The sequence below is a fragment of the Coturnix japonica genome, chromosome 1 (assembly GCF_001577835.2).
Source record: "Coturnix japonica isolate 7356 chromosome 1, Coturnix japonica 2.1, whole genome shotgun sequence".
NCBI classification, from domain to species: Eukaryota; Metazoa; Chordata; class Aves; order Galliformes; family Phasianidae; genus Coturnix; species Coturnix japonica.
Window position 1 is genome coordinate 92673088 of NC_029516.1, and position 27615 is coordinate 92700702.

The 27615-nt window shown below is 37.9% G+C and overlaps 1 protein-coding gene across 1 annotated transcript in view; it reads right to left on the bottom strand.

Moving 5' to 3' along the window:
• Positions 1-27615, bottom strand: part of ADAMTS5 (ADAM metallopeptidase with thrombospondin type 1 motif 5) — a 46995-nt gene that overhangs the window by 13395 nt on the left and 5985 nt on the right. Inside the window, exons 2-4 of the mRNA XM_015881917.2 lie at positions 20775-20907; positions 5636-5803; positions 221-504 (exon numbers count right to left, since the gene is read on the bottom strand). Of these exons, the coding sequence (XP_015737403.1) occupies positions 221-504; positions 5636-5803; positions 20775-20907 (585 nt within the window). The remainder of the gene's footprint in view (positions 1-220; positions 505-5635; positions 5804-20774; positions 20908-27615) is intronic.

Sequence of the window (27615 nt, forward strand, 5' to 3'; positions counted from 1 at the left end):
TGGTCTCAGTTTTCCAGGACTGTAGGCTTCCAAACTTCAAGAAGAAAACATGCTTCCTGAAACTCAGTAGCATTTTTCCTGTATCCTTCACCAGTAACACTCCAATTACGTGCTAAAAATACAGCAGCTTTCAATCTGACTTTCATAATAAAGTGCCTTTCACTCTTACTTTCAGGATTACGCCTTCTAAATTTCCCTAGAATCACAGCTGGTAACTTACCGAGTAGTATTTCTTCTTGGTTTTGTCAACACATTTTCCCTGGAGACAGATCCTCCCTTTTCCACATGGTGTTCCTTCCACAGCAGGCAGCTTCTTAGTCAGACACACCATCTGACCTTGACGAACAACTGCACACCACAAGCGAGAGCACACATCCATCCCAGGACACACTGTATATTCAGGTCCAAATGCCAATTTGCACTGACGAATGGCATCATAGGTTTGTCCCGGAAGCTCCTCAGGGCCCAGGATCTGCTTTCTTGGTTGGTCCAGCAAACAGTTACCTAAAAGAACAATCCAACCTATTATTACTCATTAACTATTTTTTTCTGCAGTGCTGCAAATCTGTCATTCAAATTAGGGAGACCAGTTGTGATAGTGGACCTCATTTGAAGGACACTGATGTCATTGAAAATGGTCTCTAGGGTGTCAACAGGTTTTGTATGAGCTCATCTTAAAGCAACTGTGGTCTCTCCCTGAAGCAAAGCAGGTGTCAAGGTATTTCCAATCCAAGAAAATAAGTGTAAATAAGTTTTATTCAGGTCACTTTGGTCTTCCATTCTACTTTCTTTTATTTCACTTGACTCAGAACACATTCTACTCTATCAATTTGTGTTTTACAAAATGATCAAGAGGAGTCCTGGTAAAGTAAGCAAAGCAGTCGTTTGAATTTTGAGCCAGAACATCACAAATGGTAATGTTTCTAAAGAGAAGTCTGATATTCAAATTACAAAATGCAGACTGTGAGGCACTTAAAGAGAAATAAAAAAATAAATGCCTTCCCCTCCAAAACCACACACACACAAGCAAACAGATCAAAGGAAAAATACAAAATAAATATCAAATCTATTGTTGGCGGTAAATCTAGACTGGGCTTCCCTTGTAAAGAGTGGTAGTTGGGTGTTTCTGGAATCAGTTTGTAGAGGGCTATAAATTTTATATAAAAATGCACAAGAAAGCCACCCCAGAAAGACAAGAAAAAAAAAAAACAGAATAAATATAAATTACAGAACTGAATACGTGTGCTGATATATATTGCAGAAGTTAGAATTTGTCTGGCATGCTCTAAAAATGAGAATTCCCATTTTGCTTCTATAGGATCTACTAACAGATTTTGTTTACTACTGAAAAATTTGGTTGTTGACATACAGAACTATTATATAACCTATTTTACAATAATATTTTATTATACCTTGAAAGGGGTTTGTGGTCTTGTCAAACTTCACTTTTCTTTGGACAAAATAACTTACCACAATTTACATACTTTGCAACCTATACTGGTATTCTTCAGATGAATCATGGGTGAAAAAATGGTCTCTAAGAATTTCACTATTTAAACTAAATGGATTAAAGTCACACCAAATACTCTATGACTCTATGGCTTGTGTCTTCCCTCCAGCTTTGAAGTTTCTCCTTCTTTACTCTTAAGACCAAGACCAATTATTCAAATCAGCTGTATCATCACTGACTACCAAATAACTATCACATTGTTAAACTTGTTGTTGTATTTGTTCTTTGCTGACCACGATTTACCTTAGCCTTACTTTTGATTTGGATTATACTAACATTTTTTACTAAGACAAGATGTGCAAATGCTAACTGATGATCTGGGTACCACTAAATAGAAAATTAACTGTATCCTAGCATTGAAATTATTTTACAGTATAAAACATTCAAGACATGGTGAAGAGTGAGGATGCACAGATGTGTTTTTTCTTTCCCTGGAGTTTCTGAAAACAAAACCACCAGCAGTAGTTGCTCTCAAAAAATATATTAGGTAGAGGCAAAGAACAGCAATTCACTACATTACAGCATACAGAGCACACATGCACTACTACTCCCATTTTTTGTCCTGAGTACCAAAGAACATCTGGGTGTCCTGGACTAATGCAACATTCTTGACTGATGACAAAGTTAATCAAGCCAACTCATTCTCATTCTCTCTCCTTGGTGATATGTGCAATACAGACTTGGAAGGCAGAATAAAATCTGTTCAGGAAGCAGATAACCAGGATATAAATTAATTAAAATAGAAATATTCCTTTTTTCAGGCTACAAAGAACACTAAATTGTCAGACTAAACACAATAAACTATAGGCAGTCATACCACGGTCTAGTGGTTGGCATGACAATAAAGGCAATTAGTACCTTACAAATGGTTGGCTAAAAGCAGATGGTAATAAATGTCACTGTCTTCTGGACACTAATTGAGCATTTTCTTCCTAAATGTCAAATTGCTGTCTGGGGTCATCCTATAAGCATAAAATAAATAGTGATATGATGACAAGGATGATTACAGTTCTCAGAGTGGGTCTCAGGAGACTGGGAATCTGCACCTTGATCATTCCCAGACCTCCTGGTTGACCTTGGATGAGGCATTTCTACTGAAATTTATCTAGCTGATCATAACTGGATGTAATGCTGATGTCTGCAATTCAGTCAGCAGTCAGATGTTTCACTGCTTAGTACAAATACATGTTTGTGGTGTAATTCAAAACCACTAGTACAACTGATGGCATCAGTCAAATCACTGATGTCGTTAATTAGATACCTCCATGCTATGATGAGAATTAAGCACCCACTTTAAGTACAGTTACCTACATAGCAAACTACATATAGTGCACCTTTTATGTGATGAGCCCACATCCCAACATCACTTACCAAATGTACAAAATAGGAACCTCAGCACCTAACAAAAGGCTGCTACAAAATTTGAGTTAAGATTAGGGAGGCTTTCAAGGTCATGTTGAATTAGGCACTGAGCAACTCAAGCCAGCTGGCAGCAGCCCTGCCTACAGCAGGGGAGTTGGAAATAGATGATCTTTAAGGTCTCTTCCTATCTAAGCCACTCTGCAACCCTTTGATTCTTTCTGTTGAAGCAGTACACGTGAATATCTATATCTATGTGGGAAACAGAAAGGTTTGAAAAAATACTGGCTGTTTTATAACAGAATAGTGCTCACAGATCCAGGTTTCTGGACATTCACATTTCATTATGCTTAGCCATAAGGAGCAGCATATGAAGCACTTCATTCATCTGCTTCTCCACACCAATACTGCCATGCCTGGTTTCTCACAAAGCACAGTTCATAAACTCATGCCCATTCAAACCAAAGGCACTGTGCAGACTGCTTATGCTTTGTATGAAAGAAGCAGCCTCCTGTGACTGCACAAAATTCAGTGAAAACATCTTAAAATAAAGGCTAGTATATGAAGGTCTGTATTCTTTCACTCTTCTGTTGTATTTGCTATTTTGTGTGTTTGCCTACATTTTGTCTATGGCACCACTCAGAATTACACCTGAATGGTTAAACTTATTTTTCTCTGGTAGCAGCACTTGAAAGATATATGACTTTCCTCTTTCAATGGGAAGATGGCAACAGAGCACCTTCTCAAAATGAAAAAGAGAGGGAAGGCACTGTAACTACATGGTAATACATCATTCACAGCTAAGGGAAAAAAAAAATGAACAACTCAAAAAGCAGACACATGCTCATTCTGAAAGAAACATGGAAATATGGCACGTTTGCACTGTCTTATTATCAGTCCAAAGCAGCCTGAAAAGTGTCGTCATGCTCTACCAGGGTTCTTTGGGCTTTGGTACACTTGGTGTACATTACAAATGGAAATTACAGCTATGGATTCATTCCCTGGCTTGAAAATAATACCAGAAGGAGTTCCATTCCTAAAATAAAACACGTAGTTTCAGCAGAATAATTCAAACAAACTGCAGTTTAAATCATTGGCCTGAGTCCTTATTTCATAGATAGTGTTTGTATTCTGTCGGGACAAATCTTTGACTTAAAATTAACACCTAAATATTGATAAACTTCAACAGAAGAGGAACACTGTGATTTAGACAAGGTCTACGAGGGCCTAATCTATCAAGAAAAAACACTTCCTAAACACCGTATTTGTGAAAGCATATCAATAGCATAACTAATAAAACAGATAAGAGCAGAGGCTCACATTTTCTGTGAATTATTTCATCCCATTAATAAATCTTTGGGACTACATGCTTGAGTGGTAACTACTCATGAGTATCAGAAATGGCAATATACCCTAACCCATTTGTTAGTAAGCTGACAGATCCTAAGCACCTCTTGTGCAGCAAAGAATACATGACTTTTTGAAAAGCATCAGAAATGGAGGACTGCTAAAGTTCTTGTATAAGATGTCAGCACAGGCTGAACAAGGAGACCACAATGCAGCTCTGAAGGATTTGAAGCTGCTACACTATTCTACTGGGAAAAAAAAAAAAAAAAAAAAAAAAAAAAAGTACAGAATGACATTCTTACACTTGCAGGACAGATTCTACTCTATATAGGGTCAGTGAATACACACTGTGAAACTCCCAGGTGAGATAAAAGGGAGTTAATGCAACTGAACTCAAAAAGGAAAGGGCTCTTCAGATGTGGAAACTCTCTCAGTAATATTAAGACAATTCCAGAGCATTATGGGCATTAAAATAGGACAGTATAGATTAATGAATCTAATAAAATTGAGAGAAAAAAAAAATGAAGTCATTCTCCAGATAGGAGAAAACAGGACAAAATATTTAAGAGAGCACTGAAATTAGCCAACAAAATACTTAAAAGCAAAAAACTTTACATTCAGCAGGCATATCATACTTTTTATCCATAAGTATTTCAGTTACCATAACAACTTGATCCATTCACTTAATTATGTCATTTTTATCTCAGCATTTTGGAATTTGAAAGGCTTAAGAACTGCAGTTGCTTTGGAAGCACAACGAAAACTTTAAAATTCATTTAAGAGTTCAGACTATAATTTATATTACTACTTGTTGGAAAAAATGAAAATTCTGTACTTATTCTCCAAAGGGTAAACGACATATTTAATACATATTAGTTACATGGCTTGGAGGGTAAGCTCCTGGAGCAGAAGCAGTCTTCTGTCATAGACCACACAGAGGGGTCTTAATACTTGTTTACAGCCCCTCTACACAAACAAAATGAATATAATGTCTTTATAAACAGAACAAATGCTGTTAATGGTAAGAGCACATACCCTCTGCTCATATCTGCAGCGCAATGCTAAGTAGACCATATTAACCATTTTAGTTTCTGTGAGGAAATCTCCTTTTGTCCCCTATTAAAAGTATTATCTGTAGCATTTGGGAAGACAAGACTAATTTTTTACTTAAAAAAACCCCAAACTCTCTGTCTGAAACCAACATACTACCAACATGCACTCCATCAACTTTTTATTTGCACTTGAACCAAACAATGTGGGCATGAAACTGTGCCAGACTATTAGATCTTCACCTTGTTTTGCAAGCACTTTCAAGATAGTCTCAAGACAAGAAAGCAATGAAAAAGCTTGTATAAATTATTTGAAAAACATATCACAGAAAAAAGTAACGTAATTGATGAGAGGTGTCATAATACATACCGTGACCATCATCAAAAAATTCTGTTATAGTTGCTGATGTGCATTTGGACCAAGGCTTGGAAGCATCAATGCTAGTCAAGATGGAGGACATGAGACGTTTATCTTCCATGGAGCCAAAGTTCTCCTCACAAAATTTGGAGTCATCATGGGAAAGCCCAAGCAAGTGCCCTATTGAAACCAAACGAATACATTAAATGAAACAATGACTCATAATCGAGTTTAATAGCAGGAGCCCACAGTCAAAGTAAAAAGAAATGCATTATTTGCTCTCAAATTTCCAACAGCATCCCACAGCATGCCACTTGAAATGTGGTATCTCTGCTTGAGGATAAAAGAGTTTACGTCACTGCATACAGCAAGGATGTAGTGCCATCAGATGATGTGTCACCAAACTGAGCTGATTTATACCTGATGAAGACAAAAGTGAACTGTACTTACTTTTGTGTCATGAATTTAGTTCTCAATGTTTTCCAAACAATCTGCAGTAATAAAAATTAATACTTAACAAAGATTTTCTGCTATTGTTTAGAAAGACTTTACAGTATCTCTCTAAATGAATGCAAAAGTCCTTGTTGATGTGCAAGTACCCTCTACAGTACATCAAACAATCTGAATAATGTTTTCCAGTAGACTGTACAATGTACAATGTCTTATTTTGTGGGATTTTTTTTTTTTTTTTGGTTAGGGTTTTTCTGCTTTTTATTTTTAAATGTATGTGTTATTGGATATTTATACTACAGAACACAAAACAATGTGAACACAAAGCAGGACACAATGTAACTCGCAAAAATCCTGGATATTCAGGGGAGCTCATTCCACTGCTAGATTAGGCCCTATATAACAGAAATCTTTACTGTAATTCATTGATTCCTGCTGTCTCTAGCCTCTGGGCAGGCAACATACTCCTCTCTCTGTAAACATCAGGTTTAACGTCAATTTCCACATGTGTACCGGTTTACCTCACAACCAATTTACTGTCCAAGAGATGTAAGACTAAATGGGTACCAAAGCTGCAGGGAGCTCAAGCCTGAACTTAATTTTCACAACCTTCAAGGTCACCCTTGAGGTGGTTAGTCAGACATCCAGAATTAGAGAGCTCTAATAAGGGCAAAGACCACCCTTCAGAGCCACTGCAGAGAAATAAATCTGATGCACTCAAATAGCTTGTGGGGTTGAAGAGACACATTTTATTATTCTGCAATAACTAAAAGTCTTCTACATACTATAGGTTTTATGTTTTGGTATAACTGCTGAATACTATTTGAAAGATGACAAAAGAAGGAATACGGATGGCAGAATACCATGTTCTGATATCCATAGTAATAGCCATGACAACAGTAAAAACAATAACAATGACTACAATACAGGCTGGAAAAAAAGTAGAAAATAAGTTAAAATCTATTTGCCATATATAAAATTTATGATATGTTGTTTTCATCTGTTTTGGAACAGAGGTCAAGGGGAAGAAGATAAAGGCAGCACTCACTGTCTAGCTGCATCTGAAACTGTGAAAGTAGCTATCTGACTAGAAGTATGCAATAAGGCTGGAGAAAACCAGCTCCCAGTGACGCTGTGTTCCTGATTTAAGAACGGACCTCCAGGACATGTGAAAAGAGAACCCTGATCTGTCAACTCATTTGAACCAATGATGACTAAGAGCAGCCAGTCGTACTGCTCTGAAAGCAATGCCTGCAATTTACTTCCACAGAAACTCGAACAGATACAAAGAGCACAACAACACTATTTGATGGAGCAAATGCTCAGCTACAAAAATCTATTTCTTAACACAGTAATCACCATTAGCTATGCATTTCTGTCAGAGACAAATAAGATTTTAAGTGTCATGCTTGTAAAAATCTGTGCTAATGGAGGTGACCCACTATGTCAACACTGCTCTGATGGCATTGTTGGGAGGAAAATGATGCCCACACAGACTGTCTTTCATTGGCCCAAACAAATGAAAGTCAGAAGGCACCAAATGTAGACTATTCGGTGAGTATAATAAGATGGCACAGTCAAGATCAGCAAAGTACTCTGAGGTTTACAAACTGGCATCAAGCCTGGAGTTATGATGTTGCACAAGAAAGGTTGTCTTCTTCTCTGACCTGACTCTTGTAATTTGAGCCTTCAGCTTAGTGACACAGTGTCATGATCAGAATTGATGGTTTGTCTGGTTACCAGGAAATCCAGAAGGTCCAACCTATTTCCTATACCAAAAGACAGTGCATATCACTTTACCCACACAGAGCTGCATCTTGAGCTTTGTCTTTGATGAGTAATTCACATGTTGTAACTCCATGGACTGCCGTTTTGACTTTGGCTCATACTGGTGACACTTCATCTTGTCACTTGTAATGTTGTGATCCAGGAAACCGTCATCACCTTTAGCCTTGTATTGGTTCAACAGGTCCTGGAAAATTTCTATGCAGAGGTCTTTCTGCTCCTGTGTGAGCATCAGTAGGATGTGGCACAAACTCTGCAATATTCTAACATTGCCACCATCTTTTTCAATGCACTGAAGCTCATACTCCACTCCATATGCAGTTCTGTGGTTGTAATCCACCAATTCACGTGAATGAGCTTATCAAGATGCTCTTCATTCTGTGGTGGGACATCTATGCATAGCTGTCTGGAACACAGCTTGTCTTTCATACCACTGCTGTCACTGTTGAAATGCCCCACACACTGCCTCCCTGTACTCACATCCACTTTTCTGTCTCCAAAAATGTTCAGGAAGTGTCAAGGAATGCCAATTGGTGTAATTTTTTCTGCATGGAGGAATTCAGTTCCACACCTTTGCTTCATTTGCATTTCCATTCCGTCAGACTGCCCCTCTGCTATCTTATGTCACATGGCAGCAAAATGTAATGGAATACTGGTGGGAAGGTTCAGTTCCTCCTGCCATACCATCAACATCCACCTCTGACATTGTGGGTCAACATAATAAAATAGGAGGCACTACTTCCAGAGAAGCCTTTTCCTTGTTGGTATTTACTACTGCTGTGTGGCACCGTTAAACTCTTGCAAGAACAGAATTCAGATTTTCATACAGAAGGCAAGTCTTATTACTGATGTATTTTATGTGCACAATTTGAGCCTATTTTTTTTCTTGTAGGTAATAACATTTTCCTTTGGTGATACACTATGAACCAGATAATGCTGCTTTTATTCTGTACTGACATGCAGTAGCTACATGTCAAGTTTCAATCTGACATAGTGTTAGATGAATACATGCTCTGAAGAGATGGCATGCTTTTTTTTAAGCCAAATGCTGATGCAGAGAAAAATAATTATTATTTCAGACACATGTGTTTCTCTGGCAGAGTAACCAAAACAAACAGAGCATCACTTCTAACCTACTGAACAACTTATGTGGAAGTGTCATAAGCTAAATGTTTAATGAATGTTCAGCTACTGTGCCAGTGACGAATACTGCCTCTGACTTTGCCAAAATCTAAATACACTGATGATGAGAGTTTTCAGGAAATATGAAGATGATGTTGGTTTTGGCTGCCTTTATACAGAATGTTAGCATTATGCTTGCACTGTAATGCAGTGAATGGCACCAGGTCATATCTGAGAAGCATAGCCAACGTGTTAATGAACCTCAACACGCGGCTAGTAGTAAAATAACTAGAACTGTTCTCTGATGACATTAAATAATTATTTGTAGCAAATTTTATGCTAACTTAAGCAAAAAGAAGTATCACTTTAAGCCACTGGGATTGGTGCTAAACAGTTGTGTGAGAATAACAAAAGCTAGAAGACTTCTAATAGGCAGAATCATAGACTCATAAAGGTTGGAAGAGACATTTCAGATTATCCAATCCAATCATCAACACATCACCACCATGCTCACTAAACCAGGTACATCTGAGTAACTTTATGGCATGGAATCTGTGTTTGGTGTAGAATATGAGTAGTATCTGGGCATGAATCAGCAGTCTGAGAGCTTACACTTCAGAGTGCTCAACATTTTGTAGCACCACCCAAAACAATCCAAAACTCAGTGATACAAAGTATTTAGTATCACAATGCAATAATATTCCTATTGAAAGTACTTCACTCTCTATATACATTCTTCTCCTGCATAATCATTCTGACAGAAATCCCACATCAACTTAAAATCAATGACATAATAACAGGCAATGTCAATAAATAAGTATGCTTCTGTTTGCTCAGCTTCATCATCTATGAGACTCTCTGCTACTTATAATGTTCACTTTACCCACTTTCTGTGTGTGTGGCATCTTCCTTGCAACAACATCAGTCCCTGAGTCAGAAAGAACTCTTTTTCTTTCCTACACGTGTTTTTCAGCTCCTGCAGCAGTCCATGCAGTGAGCTTCAACTGCCTAATGTCAGGGCAATGTGGTCACAGTACATTAAACTACAGAAATCCTACATCTGCCAAAGTGAATGCCCTGGAGTGGGCCAGGGATTTTGTTGTGCTTCAGGCGGTGCCTGGCTTCCATGCCTCAACATGATATAGTCTCTGTCCTTCTCTTTCGTCTCCTGCCCACCATCCTTTCTCATGTCCCATGAATTGAGCACAAGGCAGGAATCGGCACAGCTGGAGGTGAAGCATTGTGGATCTGTCTATTAATGAGCAGCCTGCTGAGGCAACAACACTCCAAAAAGACCTGAGTAGCATCACCTCTGAGATGTACTGACTGTGCAGAATTTAAGTCCTGCACTGCATACTGAAATTGGTCTTCCTTTTTTCCTCCTTCACATAGACAAAAGAGTATCATTCATAAACTATGAATCTTGCAGCTGAATTTCAAGCCCATCACTTTGAACAGAGAAGCTCTGAGTTTCTGTATAAAATGTTTGCAAATTGATCTCCCCCCTCAGAAACAGTTGGACAGTCTCTGTAGTTCAGAATCAATCAATAAAATGAAACACTTCTCAGGCAACTATTCTACACAGAACATTTCAACCCAAATACTTTGGCAAGAATACAAGAAACTGAAACAGGGTCATCTTTTGGAAAGTGTCCAGCTACTGGCTTCACCTTTAATTAGAGTTCACTGTAACTCTTATCTTCACAGTGATAAATGGGGTGAACCGAGGACATACCTCATTAACAGTTGCCTACTTTGGGTTATTAAACTGGGCCTTTGTTCTACAGTATGATGAGAATTAATCACTTACCTGGCATACTTATGCTTTTTGAGAGGTTCCCAAGGTAGTGAATAACCAAAAACTAGAACTCTGACAGTATTTGAGCTTTTAAATAAGCCACCACTTATATTAGTGAGGGTAACAACTGTTCAAAGCATTTAATGTAGGAATTCTATCATCTGTACATATTGATTTGCTAGTTAACTTTGAGTGCATGTTTACAACTTTCAAATAAGTCTGTAGAACTAAAATTCTTAATTAATTCTTATCACAACCTAAATCTCTCTCTATCCTAACTTCTGGTTTTAAAACATTATGCTCAGACTTAGATTAAGACCTACAAGAAGCTTCTGATGACTCTCAAAACTGTTTTGGCTTTTTATTAGAAATAATCAAAATTCAAAATACCGCAACAATCTGTAATCTCCAGGGTATGCTCTTTTTAGAACAGAGGTAGGAGAAACAAAGTGTTTCTACACCTGTGCCTTTCATCCTTTTGCATCTAAGAACAAGACAATGAGCATTTCTCTTTCTATTTGAAAAGTCCCCTCCCCACCATCACTCATGAACACACTGGTATTATGAAATATTGACTAGGACAGTAATGTGTTATTGGTAGGGTGCTTCCCGTTATAAGAACCAAAGTGAGAAGGTTATGGGTGATCCTTCATGTGATCCTACATGTAAGCAAAATTCCAGTGAAAGCTTTGGGCAAAGGCTATGAGATATAAGAAATACAAATCTTAAAATGAAAGCTTTTAAGAAGGATGCCAAATTTAGTACCTCACATTGCCGTACTACTATGAACTTCATACCAGGCTACTGAAAAAAAGGAAGAAAAAGGGCTCCTGGCAGCTGTGTAAAATGATGACTGATTGAGAAAGGGCTAGTAGATCATCTGATGTTTTCTACTTAATGAAGCATCTTACTGGTGTTGACAGTTCCCACTGAGTGAAAATGACATAATATATATTTATCAGCAGGATGGTGTTTAGTTAAGTTATCCTGTAGGAATGCACAAAACGGTAAAAGAAACAGATGGAGAGGAGGCAGGGGTTTGCCCTCATGCAAGTGAAGAAGAGCTAGCCTTGTAGTTTCCTTCTCATAACGCAAAAAGACCAACCAGCTAAAAGGACTGTCAGTCTTCCTGAACAGCCTTTCTTCCTCTTATTTGAGAGCAAGTGTGGCTGCATGAGTGAATTAAGTAAAACAGTATGAAAGCAACTTGAAGGATCCGGGCCCTAATATAATCTGGAGTGCAGTCCTCAAGGGAATCTCAGTGCACTCTGTTCAGATGCTCAAGTAAGAAATAAAGAGTCAACAGCAGTCATCAACCCCTGGACCTTTACTTTCTGCGTTCCTGACAGTGGACCTCGCACTGTACAAGGTCCCAATACCAACTACTGAAGGCCAGTACCTACTGCAGACCAACAGGAAATAAGTCCAGTGGGATTAGAAAGAATTTCTGCACTTTGAGGAGTAGGGTATGTATTTCTGAAATTAAGTGGGAATACTCCAAAACATTTCTAACAAGTCATCTAAAACTTCTATCTTTGCTAAATATCAGAATACAAAACACTCTGCAGGTACATCATGAGCACATCAGAGCTATGTTGGATGTGTTGTAAGGCACATTATATTGCAGCTATTTTCTTCCCAGGAGTACTGGGAAGCAAAACAACAATGTGAATATTTCCGAATTTTCTTAAAATGTGTTGTGAGACTGTCTGTAAAGGATCACTGAGTCAGTAGTGTGCAGAAGTCATATAACCTCATTTTCCATGGATATCTCAAGTATAGGAATACAAAAAGCAAAAGGAGTATCAATGTACAGCAAGTAAAGCTCAGATTTTGCTAGATTATAAATCATAGTTGTTCAGTCTTCTGGAAAAAAATCACCCTTGTTTACGATAATATGGAGACCTCCAGTACTTAGACTCAAGAGCATATCAAAGTATAGCTCTTGCACCACATGCAAAGCAACACACTATGCTAAAAAATCCTGCAGGCACTGTAATTTGTTTTCTTTGAAAAGCTCAGTGCCAATTAAGCATGTATTTTTCAGTCAGATCAAGCCTTTCACCTAATTTTCAGTGAAGATGACTGAGGTACAAAAGAAGGTCAAGTGATTTACCCAAGGTTACCCAGTGAGTCACAGCATCTCCTGGAATCACGATTCAGGAACCTTCTGGCTCAACATTCTTTGGTTTAATCACCCAGCCATGAATTCTGCACAATTCTTTTGCTCTCTCCTTTTCTAACAACAGATTACCATTTCTTTGTGCATAGACTGTTTTTCCAACTTGTGCAAGTACTTGGCTTGTAATTAAGAACCACATACTGATGTCAGTCATAGATGGAAATCCTTATGAAGCAATGAGAATTTTGCGTAACAAATGATGAACCTAAGCAATAATGATTGATGAAATTGTGCTTTTTTTTTTACAAAACAGCAGTGTTTTGAATTACATAAGCTTACAAAAAGCATGCACAGAATGTAAAACTGGCTCTTCCCCTTTCTTCATACTTGAACTTTCTTTCCAATGTTCTTTTCCTTGACTGTTATCCATTATTTACAAAAGAAAAAAAAAATCACTCTCTCTTTTAAATCTACAGCACAAAAGCAGTTTTTAATATTTCTGGCTTAAAAGAATTCCTCAGGCTGAAAGAAACAATAGTCTGAAGTGCAGTTCCTCTTCAGGAGCATACATAAAAAAAGCCACAATCAGACATTCATACACCAGTCCTGCAGACTTTACACAAAACAAACGTCTACTGAAATGGCTTGTTATAACAGACTTCTGTGGGAGATCACAGATGCACAAGCCCAGAAAGACAATTTGCAGACAAAATTCTGTCCAGGCAAAGCAGATTAGGCAATTTGAAACTACTGTGTCCACATCTACTCAAATGATCATTAAAAGATGTCATCTTGTAGGTCCATTCTGCATCTGCTATTCTGTGTGCCATGTACAAGAGAAGTGAAAATTCTAATGAAGAAGTGGGATATAGTGATTCTAATTTCACGCCTGTCCAACTCAGGGTAACTCACAAGGAGTATAATTTGCTGTAGCTCATAGGAAATGAATGAACCCTAGGATAGTGCAAGACTGAATACATTACATTGCCTACTGTCTATTTCTGGCATAATTCTGCTTGAAGTATTGTCTGCTCAAAAACTACATGATCATATCAGTAGTGTTTATCTGACAAGGAGGAAAGCAATCCCTACTTTAATCTGCTATATGGAAGACAGGGGGATTCAGGCACTACACACAGCCAAAGTGAACTTTTATTGATAAGTGTTCTGAAACAGTAGGCAAAACCCAATTATGCTATATGGAGGACTGGGGGGTTCAGGCACTGTGCACAGCCAAACTGAACTTTTGTTGATACCAAGTGTTCTGAAACACTAGGCAAAACCCAGTTTCGTTCTCAATTCCCTTATGGATGCAGAGACAATAATATATAATTATACCTACTTCTCCTCACGTCATGATGTTTCATGACCCACAGCAACTTTTCAAAACACAGTGTTGTTTAATCCGATTCTTCATGAGGTCACACCTACACAAAGATCAGTGCAGCTCCTGAGAACCTCTGAAAACTGCTGCTGCTGTGTTTAAGTTGCTTCCTGAAGTCCTTGATTGAGAGTTCTGTTGTCAACCCTCTCTCTTCTCTGTCTGGACTGCTTCACATTTGCTAAGTAGGCAAAGATCCCTAATCTAGTCAGAAGTACAGGATACATAAAGAAAAGCTCAAGCATATTTAGAAAACAAGGATTTAATTTTTCTACATCACATAACTTTCCCCCTTCTATGTCTCCATTTTTCCACACAAAGGCCAATATAAAATGGCTCAGCTTCACTAAAAAATGTTAGTTTTAAGCATCATGTGTGTTGCAATTGGAAAATATATGTATTGCATGCACCTTTATAAACTTATCACAATACTGTTGGGTAAGCCAAGAGATTTTAGTCAAAATTTTAAGCAGTAAACTTTTGTACAGCTGATTTTTGCATTTTGAAACATCATGTAAAGCTTCTGCCCTGCTCTTCAGATCGTTCATCTTTTTTCTTAACTGAAGGGAAGGGCTTAAATCAAGTTCATAAGGGCTTAATACAAGTGCTCTTGATAGCAGATGTTTAAATAAAAACTTGAAAAAGGTTCAAAGAGAAGGAATCAAATAATATTCTTGATGTATGTCATCAGAATAGATTTGGATTACTCTCTCTAACTCCTTTTTTTTTTTTTTTTTTTTTTGTTTTAAGAATGTAACTCTGCCTAATTATGATTACCTGGATGTTTGCCTAAACTTTGTCTGTCATGAAAAAACTTAATATTAAAGTCAAATATCCTTCACCATTTTTTCATGTTCCTATGATATTCCATGCCTTTGGCAATCTATCCCCCTTGAAATGAAAGTCTAAAAAAGATTTGCATTTGACAAATCTGAAGCTTGCTGTTATCTGCTTTATCTTGACAGCCTTGAAATCAAAGGGCTACATATTCAGCAATGGCAAAGAAAAGATGACTGTGTATTTAATTACTTTGAGAGTACACAAAATGAACACGTGGTAAAACATGAGATTTTTTTTTTTTTTTTTTGTTCTCCTACATACATCAAAGGCAAAACTACTACTTAAATATCATACACACTGTTCTTGGTTTCAGTTTATCCTGGAGATAGGTCAGAGTCATGACGATCTTTATAAGGGTTACACAGGTTAGGTATGGTAGGCATGCCTCTCCTTCTATGGAGGCCTACAACCCTAATGCAAGCTACGGTTCTGAAAAAATATCTGAACCCATACAGAATTCAGTCTGATTGTATTCTGATGTCTTTCAGTGAACTGCTTTAATAGGACTCCAGGAGTCACATCTCACTTTTGAAATGTTCTCTTTGCATAAAATAACGCTCTTCAATAAAGCACTACACTTTGTTGACAGCATCCATGTTATTTTCATTCTCTAGTGATCGTAGATGCCACAGGATGATGGCAAGCTTAAAAAGATTTTCCTTTAAACATATTCTCCGGTTTTAGTTTCTGTACTGTTCCTTGATTTTAGGTGTTCAGCTGTGTAATGCAGATGGAGAAGTAGTTGGAAAAACATAACACAGCCATAAGAAATGAGGCTGAGAAGAGGGCTTGAAAAGTCATCTTGTCCATCCCTCTGCCATAAGGTAGGATCAGCATCCCCTAAGCCATGGCTGTTTGGCCAGCTGACTCCTGCGAGCCTCCAGTGATGGAAACTTCATAGCCTCCCCAGGCAATTCATTCCTGAGCTGAACTGTCTTTATGGTTAAATGACTTTGGCTAATGCTTAAAGGAAAGCTCCCTTGCTGCAGTGCAAAGGCTGTTACCCCTTGTGCTGTCCCAAGTAGACAAGGAGAATGATTTATTACATACATTTTCACAACAATTATTGAATATATTTGGAGACTGCTTTTATGACTCCCCTTCAGTCTTTCTGGTTCTAAAGTCACATGTAAAAGATAAAGAAAATTAATGACCAGAGGTTTAATTAGTTCCATATAGCAATTTTAAGCTACAATCTAAAAATAAAATACTTGGAAAGAACATCAGTAAACCATATTACTCAGGAGGATACAAGGAGTAATAGCATGCCAGAGTGATTACAAAACAGAGAAATAGGAACTTCGCAAAAAGGTCAAATGAACGTTACCACTGAACAAAAAGGCAGGGTATTCTCTATATCTGCTCCTAAAAAAGATCTTCAAGATTGATGGAAAGAATAAAGATACATATAAATTATTATATTCGTGTAATGTTCACTGAGCTAAATTGGAGCCTTGGCTGCTTATAGACTACAGGAAGGATGCTTTTGTATTTAAGGACTAGACTGAAACCCAAGAGGCAAGTTTAATCCTTGTCATTCCTTAAGACTTCCTTTTGATTCTGGGAAAGTCACCAAATCTCTGCATCGCAATTGCCTACTGATAAAATGATCAGTAGCTCTACTTCTTTTCTCCTGAAATCTTATTTCCTTTTATATATGATCCTTTAGGCTGGTGGTTTTTTTTTGCACTGAAACTTGCAGAACTCCAGTACGAGAGGGACTGAAGTCAAGAGAAACTTTTGGAGGGTACTGCACAACAAAATACAAAACTGGGATACTAAATGAAGCATTTCAACATATTGCATATATGGGATCACCACAAGAGATGTTAAACATGACTTGAAATTGATTGACTGTGTATTTCCATTATGTTATACCAGACATCTTCAGGGAATGCACAGGCTGGCTTACAATTTAACATTGTAAAAGTAACAAAATCTCTAACCAGACATGATATAGTATTAGAGTGAGAAATAAATCTAGTCATTTTTGTTTCCTGATAGTTATTTTAATAAGAAATCATAGAATAGTTTGGGTTGGAAGGGACCTTCAGCATCACTTAATTTCTACCCCATTGCTAAAGGCAGAGATGTCTCCCATCAGACCAGGAGTAGCAGTACACCAGCCCTGACCTATGAAAACTATTAAGTTAATGTTGAGATTATGAGCAATTGTGAGTTATCTAACACTTTTCTCCAGGTGATGCAGAGAAATCCATGAAATAACAAAGCATCCTTTTGTTATAGTCCATAGGCTGATGATAACAAATACTTGGAGAATATCTGTATGCTTTGCCTAACCTATTTCTGGTACATCTGCAGTGCTATGGAGGTGTACCATGAAGCAGTTGCCTAATATCACAAAAGACACCTCTATGCCACAACATGGAGCTGAACTCATGATCTGAGGCAACGGTACAGAGGCTACTTTTTGGCAGCAAAGCTACTTCTGTCTAAATTGACAATAACACATCCCCTCTGAAAAAAAAACAAACAGTATTTGGATTTACCATTTGTGGTTGAATGCTTTGACAAGATCCGTTTTTAAAATTACACTTGTACTGTTAATATTATCTCCCTTTATTCTGAGGGCGTATTAATGCTTTCAAAGCTAAAAGATATCCACACCAGTATTGTTTTTTGCTGTATTATTTTCTGCACTTGACACTAGACAAACAGTTCCTGATTTTACTACACAAAACTAGGACCTGATTCCAGTTCTATCCCATTGCTCTTCATATACAGGTCCCCACAACTTGTCATCCAACTAGTGTGCTATGAATTTGGCTGTATCTATATCTTTCTCTGCTTTTGTTTTCTCTTCTTTAGAGATCTTGCTTGTTGTTGCTGCTCATTCATATTCTCCCCCTCAAAAACTACTGGTCAAAATCCATCTACTTTATTTAAAAGGAATAAAATAAACATCTAATACATGATGCGGTAGAAACCAATTGAAGCAGCAGCCTTTATTCAGCAGCAGAGTGCTTTTTGGCTTCCTGTTAATGTATTCAATATGAGCCCTTGGGTTGTGCATTGTCCTGCTTGGTTGAGCTGCAGCTCCACTTACTTTGGTTACCTTCCAGAGAACGAACATGATCCTCAAGAAAGCTCTTGGCACACTCAAAGTGGAAACAGGAGCATTCAGATCACCTTGAAATCAAAGCAGGGACACAGTCTTCCTTCAGATCAAGTCCATACTAATGATGCTGCATCAACTACAGATGCACACATGGTAGAGTATATTCCGCAGACAGACAGTAACTATGTATGCTTAGTGACTCACCTCATTCTTCCCATTGTCAGAAAGGAGCAGCTTAGGCTGAGCTGCAAGAATTCTTTCTGTCTTTCAGGACATCCCCTACCCTGCAAAATGAACTCCACTGAATAACTAAGCTGCCGTAAAATTAAAGCTACACCCTGCCCACAGGACAGGGGGAACTTTAAGATTCCTGGATTGAAGTAAGAAATCTGGTCTCCAAATAAAATAAAGCCAAGTTTTCCCCAAAGTGCTTAACTAAAGGGTATCCATGCCACACTTTTATTTTTCATCCTTTTTTGACCTTTAATTTAACCTAAGTACACACTCAATTTTAGCTGTGTTTTCTTCCCAACTTCTCCCACTTTAGGCCACACACACCAAGGTCATTCTGTGATTTGACACCCTTCCTTTCTCAAAATCTTATGGCGAGAAGGAAAAGAGATGTTATTTGAAACAACCTCAAACTAAAGTTATTTGGTCCATTAGGGTACTTATTTAACCAACTGCTTCAAACCATGCCTTTTTTACATTGAAAATTATAGCTTTTATGGATTCCTGTAAACTTCTAGGTATGAAAATGGCTCTTTTTCAAAAAAAGTGCTTCTAGATCACTAAAAATAGTTCACTTGTGTTTACATTTCCTTTGAGTGGAATTCAAGGTAATAATATGTACTCCTCACCCCTATCTTAACTGATCTATGTTCTTTCATTTGTAATCTGTTGGCAAATGTATCTACTGTTGATAGAACTGCAGTCAAGACACCTTGCCCACTGCTTCGCACAACAGATATATACCAAGACTGGCATCCCAAGGAGGTCCGTCACTCAAGATTCCAACCTCACCAATGCCCACAAACTATCAGCAGCAGGCATCTCTTTGGTCTATCAGATGATAGAAGAGTATCTCCAGCAGACTGGCCTTTGAGTGGTAGATTAACTTTGTCCATCTTTTTGTTCCACTTGTGATGGGTTATTAGCTTTATAGCATCCAGGGATGATACCACTACACACATCTGTTTTTAAACTGTATTTGATATGTTGCCATATGTTCCTCCAAATGCTCTAACACAGTAATTCAGATCACTTTTTCTCTTATTAACATACCACCCTGTTTATTAAAATAAAATTTCTGGTTTGGGAACTCATTCTACCATAACATCATATGCTTTCATTCAACACATGAACCCCATCCATCCACAGCTGATCTCATTCCTTTGTGGCACTGTAAAAGCTGTAGGCTTAAGCTCACTAATGGTTGAATGATCTGGACATTAACATGCCAGCTGATTTTTCATACTTGGTGACCTCCGGTTGCTGAGCCAGGTATATATCCGGCACAGAACTCTTCGGCTCTACCTGCTAGTTACTTGAAAATTGAACTACTGCAATGATACTCCCAAAGCAAACTTTACTTTGGTTTGGCAAGAGGTACAAGGCAATTCAGAAATTGGCTCCCTCTGAAAGTTCTCCTTTCCTTGTTATTTCCTTCCAAGAGTGTTGAAAAAAAAAAAAAAGAAAAAAGAAAAAAGAAAAGAAAAAAAAAAGAAAAAAAAAAAGAATGTTCTTCCCTTTTAAATTGCTGTTCACTCACCAAAGCGAATAGCCTTCATTCTGAATATATTTCTAGTGAACACAGGTCATGAAATATTAGAAAGTTAAAAATAGCCAAGATGGCAGCAGTCTCCTTCAAGGAATATATCATGCCAGATGTAATGTCCCAGAATACAAACTTTCTACTGTCACAAATTCTATCATTTTAGATCGTTCTTAAGTGTGTGAGTAGAACTCCTACATGAAACTGCTGTCCACTAACACAGAGATTGAAACTGAGTTAAACTGAAACTGAACAAATTGTTAACACCTAAATATTATTTCACTTATCTTACGATTCACATTAATACTACATTTTACCATAAAAGTAGCATTTCAGTATTCTTAGAAAAAGATTTTGCTCTTTTCCACAAAAGCCTTCTCTGCAGGCAATACATTGTCCCATGTAAAGTTTCATAACAATACAACATGCAAGTAGTTCAAAACAGTGAGTTATTTTCCACTGCATATACACTAAATGCATGCAAAATATAATAGATAAGCCAACCACCTTCTCAGGAGGGACATGTATTGACATTTTTGGACAGTAGCAGCAGCCTTTGAATTTTCACTTCAACTGCTGCTTAAAAACGACACTGTCAGAAAGGAAACACCTACTGTGCGCCTTCACTTGCCTTCTGATCCCTTATTAGTTAACCCTGAAGTGCATATGTATACAGCCTTAATCCCCAAGTGAGTAACTGGACCAAGGGAAATCTGGAATTAATTGCAAAGTATTTTGGTTACTAATGCAGCTGTTACAAGTGTTTGATTTGGCAAGCGAACAGAAAAGGCACTGCATACCAATTTCGTGAGCCACTGTAAAAGCTGCATGGAGGCCGTCATCTTCAATCACTGCACAGCTGCGCTCAGGAGAGCATATGGTCCCAACGTCTGCCATTCCCAGAGTATCACATGAATGATGCCCACATAAATCCTGTCCAGGAAGAAAAAAAAAATCATTAAAATAAATTTTTACACCCATAAGTAACAACAGGCTAAAGCCACCAGCCCTCTGCAAACAGCGGCACCTGGATAAAACAGTCATATAAGCTCACATCTAAAGGTCTCAATGCAGTTTAAAAGTATGATTATCCAATCCAATCCCTGCTACAGTCACTGGGATAAATTTCACTGAATTTAATGGATTAATTAATCTATAATTCATTGTTATTTAAATTTGTATTTCTGCAATGCATGCAGATACTCAAAGTTGCATTGAACTAGTGTATAAAACACATGCCATAGAAACATTTCTGAAGAAATAAAAGCAGAAGAGACAATATATTTATTTACTAAAGGTGAAAAAAAGTGCATAGATTAAGCATCACATTCCTAATCAATTATTGAACTACAGATTGCCGTTCTTTTCAAAAGGCAAATCTCCTACTTGTACCTAATGAAATGAGATTGTTATATGTTAAACCTCATGTCACACCCATCAAGTAGTATGATGATTAATAACGCATATTACCCAATATGCCAAGTATGTAAGCAATTCTCAGAGGTTGCTTAAGGAGTTAAGGACAGAAGAGTGTAAAAACCCCTTGATACTTAGTTCAAATAGTGCAACTAGGTCACATGCTTTCTACTTGTAGATATGGAGTGTCTCCAGAAACCATGCAGCTAGCACAAGGTTTTTTTTTTTTTTTCCGTTCCAGGATGCTACTACTACCACCACCACTACTACCACTATTAGAAAATGAAGCTTTGGTCAGACATATTATTTTTTTAGGTTGAGAAGTAAAGTTGGGACCATGCCAGTTGGAGCACTCTTAAGATTATTGATAGTTGTTGAGTGAAAACATCAATTTCAAGGCAGTACTATCAATTCTTATTATCAAAATGATCAGAGTTCCATTTTTTTCCCTTCACTTTTTTAAGACTCTCTTCTTCCTTCCAGGTCTACTTTGTAAGAACTTAAACGTTTCATAATTAATCCATACTGTAGTGCTCCTGATCTAGGGCACATTCAGAAAGAAAGATGCAATACTTAAATTCCTATTACTTTTCTTGGCTTCATTTCTATTTATCCCTTTATGCACCGCTTCTGAGCATGGCCCTTTCAATCTATGAGTACATTTTACATAGGGTAGTTTAAAGTGGTTTACCCACAACAGCATAATTCAGGAAACAAAACTCAGAAAAATGCATGGGATTGTACCAGTATAAATACCTTTCAGTGGTGACATAATTGGTCTAAATAAATGACTGTAAGCTGTACAGGAAGTAAGGTACCTTTATACTAGCTCAATTTTAACTGGATCCACACAGGGAGCTGAACTGAAATTCTTATACAGGTACAGAAAAGCACATAAATGAGACAGAAAGTTGCTTAGTAAAGGAGGTCTGAACTGCTTCCATGTTGATAGTGCCAAGAATAGTATAAAAGACACTAATTGAGACCTCGTCTCCACATGCAGATTTTGTGCCATTTGGTCCTCTCTTATGCCTGTGGTGTTTTCATCACTTAGATGCTTACATAAGTACTCCTCTCAGTATGGTACAATTATATCAGCACCCATATGCCTCATGCATAAATTGCAAGACTTGTTTTCATTTGCATATAAGAAGAAGCTAAGTCAGTGATATGGCCATGGAGCTGTAACAACATACACAATCAGAGCTCAAAATGATAATTCAGATTTGACAACAGAAGTGTAATTAAAATAATACAGTCTTTCCAGACAGGCAATCTCATAAGTTTCCTTAGAGCTGCTTCTGATGGGATCTCTGGATTTTGAAAAATTATAACCAGGATGTTGACAATAAGTATCCGTTCTGACTTTTGGCTGGTTAGTAATACCATCCTAAAAATTTCCTAAGCTATGCATTATGCCACCTTCATTAAACATCAGAAAATAGCTATGCACATACGCAGGCACGAAAGGAAATAGCAGTGTTTGGTTACTTTTCATATATTATGTGTAACTGACATTACACCATATTACATGTCCAAGTTTTCCTGCGAATTCCAGTCACTTCATCAGGTTGTTGTTCCTCCATTACCATAATTTCCCAGAGTATGACACATATCCAAACATTTCAACATCTTACTAGTAGCCTTCAAGCTTATTTGCATAACAGCTATCTAGGCATAACAAAGCAGGCTCTATGCTTTCTTTAGGAATAATTGAACTTCGGGTCAGATAAATTTCTCAATGGACTTTACTACTTAATGGTCACCCCTAGAATACCCTGCTTACTAGCTAGCTCCATCAAAACCGCACAGGAAGTTGGTAAACAGTTGCCCCCAGATTGAAGTAAGGTGGTAGTGTGGGATCAGAGATCCCCATAAGGGAAAAGAGAGGAGAAGAGAGCATACACACTGTGGACAGAAAGCAGTGGGTTGATACAGCACAACTGCATTTCCAGCAGTCGACTAAGTCACCACATCTGGAGGGCCTCCCCAGCAGACTGAGCATGATGCTTTGAGGAGTCCTGCTGCCAGTTACTGAATTCCAGCTGGGCAGTAGCAGAGCAGGGTTGTAAATGGTCTTAGGACAGGAAATATTTTCTGGTATTAGCTTGTTTGTGTGAAGTTGTTATTCATAGAATCACAGAGGGATGTTAACAGTCATTGGAGAGATGTCTACAGATTGCCCATCTGCTACTAGAGCAGTGTGTGCATTGACCAAGCTCTGAACAAAGAACACGCACAGAGCCTTCTGCAGAGCTGAGTCCTCAGTGACTGCGTGAGGATGACTTTTTAAGCTAATTTGTCCATAACCAAGCAGATTACCCAGGATGTGGCTCCACTATGTCCTCAACAATCTCTTAATTTCTTTGTCCATGCATGATTTACAATATTTCTACTCACAGCATCCCATATTAGTTAACACAGATGCAACTGAAGTGGCATCTCTGAGATGAATAGTCTGAAAATTTTGCCATTGGATGTTTTCCTACTTAACTCATCATTTCCAAGTTAATGGTCTTTCCCCACAGCACAACTTTCATTGATGTAACAAAGAATACACCTGTTTGCACTTTCAATCGTTTACATCTTTATGGCAAATTTTCCTTCGACTTAGAGTTTCTCTAGCCATGTTGGCCACAAATGATCTGTTAATAGCATTGATATCTATATTTTTAGTTTTCTCAAGCAGTTTTGGAAGGCAGTCACAGACTTTTCCAAACTGATAATCTGGGAGTACATTAAAAGTTCTTATTTCTCTAGAAAGCAGCATTTTCTTAAATAAATAAATAAAATAAAAGAAAGAAAAAGAAAAAAAAAAGGCCTTGATATAATGATGCAACTTTAAAAAAATCTGCTTGGGACCCCTCAATTCTTCAAACTCCTAGTTTGAAAAACTTTACGAAGTGTCATGATACTTAAGATCAGCTTCTAAGAACTATTTTGCTGTGGTGTATAACTTTCATTTAAAAAGTCAGACTCTTATTCAGATCTGTACACTTGTTTAATTGCCTCCAAGCTGCAGCAGAAACTTCTAAGAATATGTGTTTCTTGATATTTCTGAAGAAAGAATGCATCATCTAGCCTTTCATCTACATTACAGTAGTTTCAAAATGGAAGAATGAATAGAAAATGCGTTTGCTACACAGGAGACAATAGATGTTAAGCCTTAAGCTTTGGCAAAGGAACAACAGGAAAAATGAGCTGTACATCATAAGACCAGTAGTTAATTAGACAGCTTATTAAAGGCCAAGATTTCCTGGCATTCATAAGTATATCAAGAGCAGTTGGATGTTTGCCAGATATACATAGCACATAGTAGTAAATGAAGATAACTGTAGTGGCTTCCTGCTGAAGTAGTTAATTTATTTTACCTGAAAATCTTTGATTTGTGCGGTAAGGTTAAAAATGAGAATAAACTGTTAAGTGAAACCTGATAGCAGACCAGAGCCTATGGACTAGATCCAAGACAGTATTTAAACACCAATGTGCACTGTTTGGTGGAATGTAAATGCAGAAGAACAAAACTGACCTGTGTTCCCCCGTCTTTGAGTTATCTATCCTGCACAGGACTTGTAGTTTGTGACCTTATGGACCCCCTAATGGACAAGTACAACAGTTTTACAGCCTTGAGCAGCTTAGTATTTAGCTTACACTAAAGCAGAGACATTTAGTGTTTCTCAGTCTTTTCCCCTGTAGGAACCCAAGCCTACACATGTTCTCAGATCAGATCTAAGAGACACCAACAGGACTGGACATTCTATTGGACATAGTTGCACATCACCATATTTTAAATCACAGCTAACAGCTTTTACATCACCACGTCCGTTTGCTTGCTTTTCTGGTTTTAATTACAATGGTCCAGCAAAGCCTCTGCCCAGAAGTTTCAACTTCAAATTCCTTTGAAGAAAGTCCCATAAGCATCAGACTATAGCCTACAATGAAGGTACGCATGTGGCTATGTGTGCGGGGAGCTGGGGCTCCTCCTGTTGCAGCCCATGTGCCAAAGGTTTCCATAGCCCAGAGTGCAGTTAGTGCTTACAGCACCTGGTGAAGGGACTTCATTTTTGGTTGCTGTTCCTCAGTCTGCTTCTGTTATTTTACATTTAACAGCCTTTCAGTAAATTACGGAAACACTCTTCTGTATGCTTTGGGAGCACAGGCTCTCTTGCTCTAAGCAGCACACACCAGTCAGCAGCTTCAGGTCATGATTTCTCTCCTTCTCACCACATGTATCTTGAATTACTTGCTAAATAGTGACATAGCTTTGGTCAGAGAGGTGGAAAGTTTCCTTAACACCTGGAACAGCTTACAACCTACTGGTTAAGGGCCTCTCCTGGGAGGTGGGTGATGTAGGCCTAAAATCCCTCAAGCAGAGGAAGGAATTAAACACAGCTTTCCAACTTCCCGCACAAGTGTTCTCACTCTAGGTCTGTAAAAGGAGGGTGGGGTTGCAACATACTCAGGACCCACAAATCCATCCTTTCGCACTCAACCTTGGAAAGTGGGTGGAAGTTTATTAATGTCACGGCAACACAGAACAGAACACTTGGATACAAACATTAATAAAAAGGAGATAGAAAGACTAATGCTCATCCAAACAGAAAAGATTACCAGTATCACCCAAGGAGTGTGTAAAGTCCAGAAGGCAAAAGGAGTGCAAGAGTGGAATTGACGTACTTCAAAATGTGTACTGGAAACAAGGGCCAACTGGTGAAAAAAATAACGAGGGAATGGTTTATTTTACACTTCAGCTGATACTATGACAGTTAAAAAGAGAGACTGTACATTCCAAAAATGGTGCAACGCTGCTCTGGAGAGAGCCTGCTGTGAAAAGTCCTGCTCCTGAAAAAGTCCTGCTAGGACTTGTTGGTGTGGATGTACAAGGTAGGGGCACCAGTACAAGGCCTAGCCATCAACATCAAGGAAAGAAAGACTCTAACTATGCCCACTGAGATACTGCTTCACCCTCCCCACCGCATTTTGAGAGGAAAAATGAAGTCTGGTTAACTTTTGGGAGAAAATGGAGTGGCGATACCTGCCTTTATTACCAAACCAAAGTAGTTCAACCTATAAACAGAGGTCAGCTTTCTTTCAGATTACTACATTAAAACAAGAAATAAGTCAGGGGTATTTGAATCTCAAAAACAGTGAATTGTCTTTCTGAATTCCAGGTAATGAGAAATTCCAGAAGATTCAATGGTTTGGTGATGTCCTGTTGGGACCTCCTCACACGAAGTGCTTACTTAGACATGCTCTTACTCTTCCCTTGTATGACACAGGGACCCTAAGCATCTGTCATCGCAGGACACTCTGCAGTGAACCACTAGAAACAGAGTCCAAATTAGACTTAAGCTTTTGTGACAAAGTAACAAAACTTCTTTTCCTCCTAAAATATACAAAAATAAATAAATAAATAAATAAAAATGCAGTGGCAGTATGTAAAACAGAGAGTATTAAAAGCAACAACAACAACAAAATGCACCAAAATCTTTTGGACTCTGCATGGAGAGAGGAAGGGCAAACAAATTTTGGTTGTGATAAAGATGACTGGTGAGCAGGGAATGATGTTTGATTTAACTTGCCTGCCCCATAGATCTTTTGCATGGAAACTCCACATAGCTTCTGTAGATTAGCATGAATCATACATACTACTCCTCCCACTCAAATAATGCCCCACTTTATTTTCCCTTGGGGCATCAACTAAAATGTATCGGATTTGTAGCAAAAAATGGTTAAAAACCTACAGAGCTGGTGAACATATCACATCAAAATTTCTTCAAAGTAATAGTAATAAACATTAATGAAATATATTTTATTGACAATTGTTATGGTTACAGATTAAGAATTGTGAGGAGATTATTTTATATATGTATATATATGGGGAGAGAGAGAGAGAGAGAGAGAAGTAGAGCCAAATAAAGCATGTGCTCCACTCAATGAAATAACCATCTATTGAGTCGAGGTAATCCAAAGCTCACTGTTAAATTTCAACAGTACTGTCAGATTGACAGTTAAACTAAATCACACACATAAGATCCATGTAATTACTGTGTGGAAAAAGGCAGGACAGTGGCCTTTGGCTCCAGTGTGAAGTTCTTGGAATCAGTTTTGCTGGTACTAGAGTGGATGACGCTAGCAAGCACTTCGGAATGCATTTGTTCTTGTTTTTGGTACCTACATCTACTGTGAGAAACATTTTTTTGTTTTGTTTTGTTTTAATTTTCA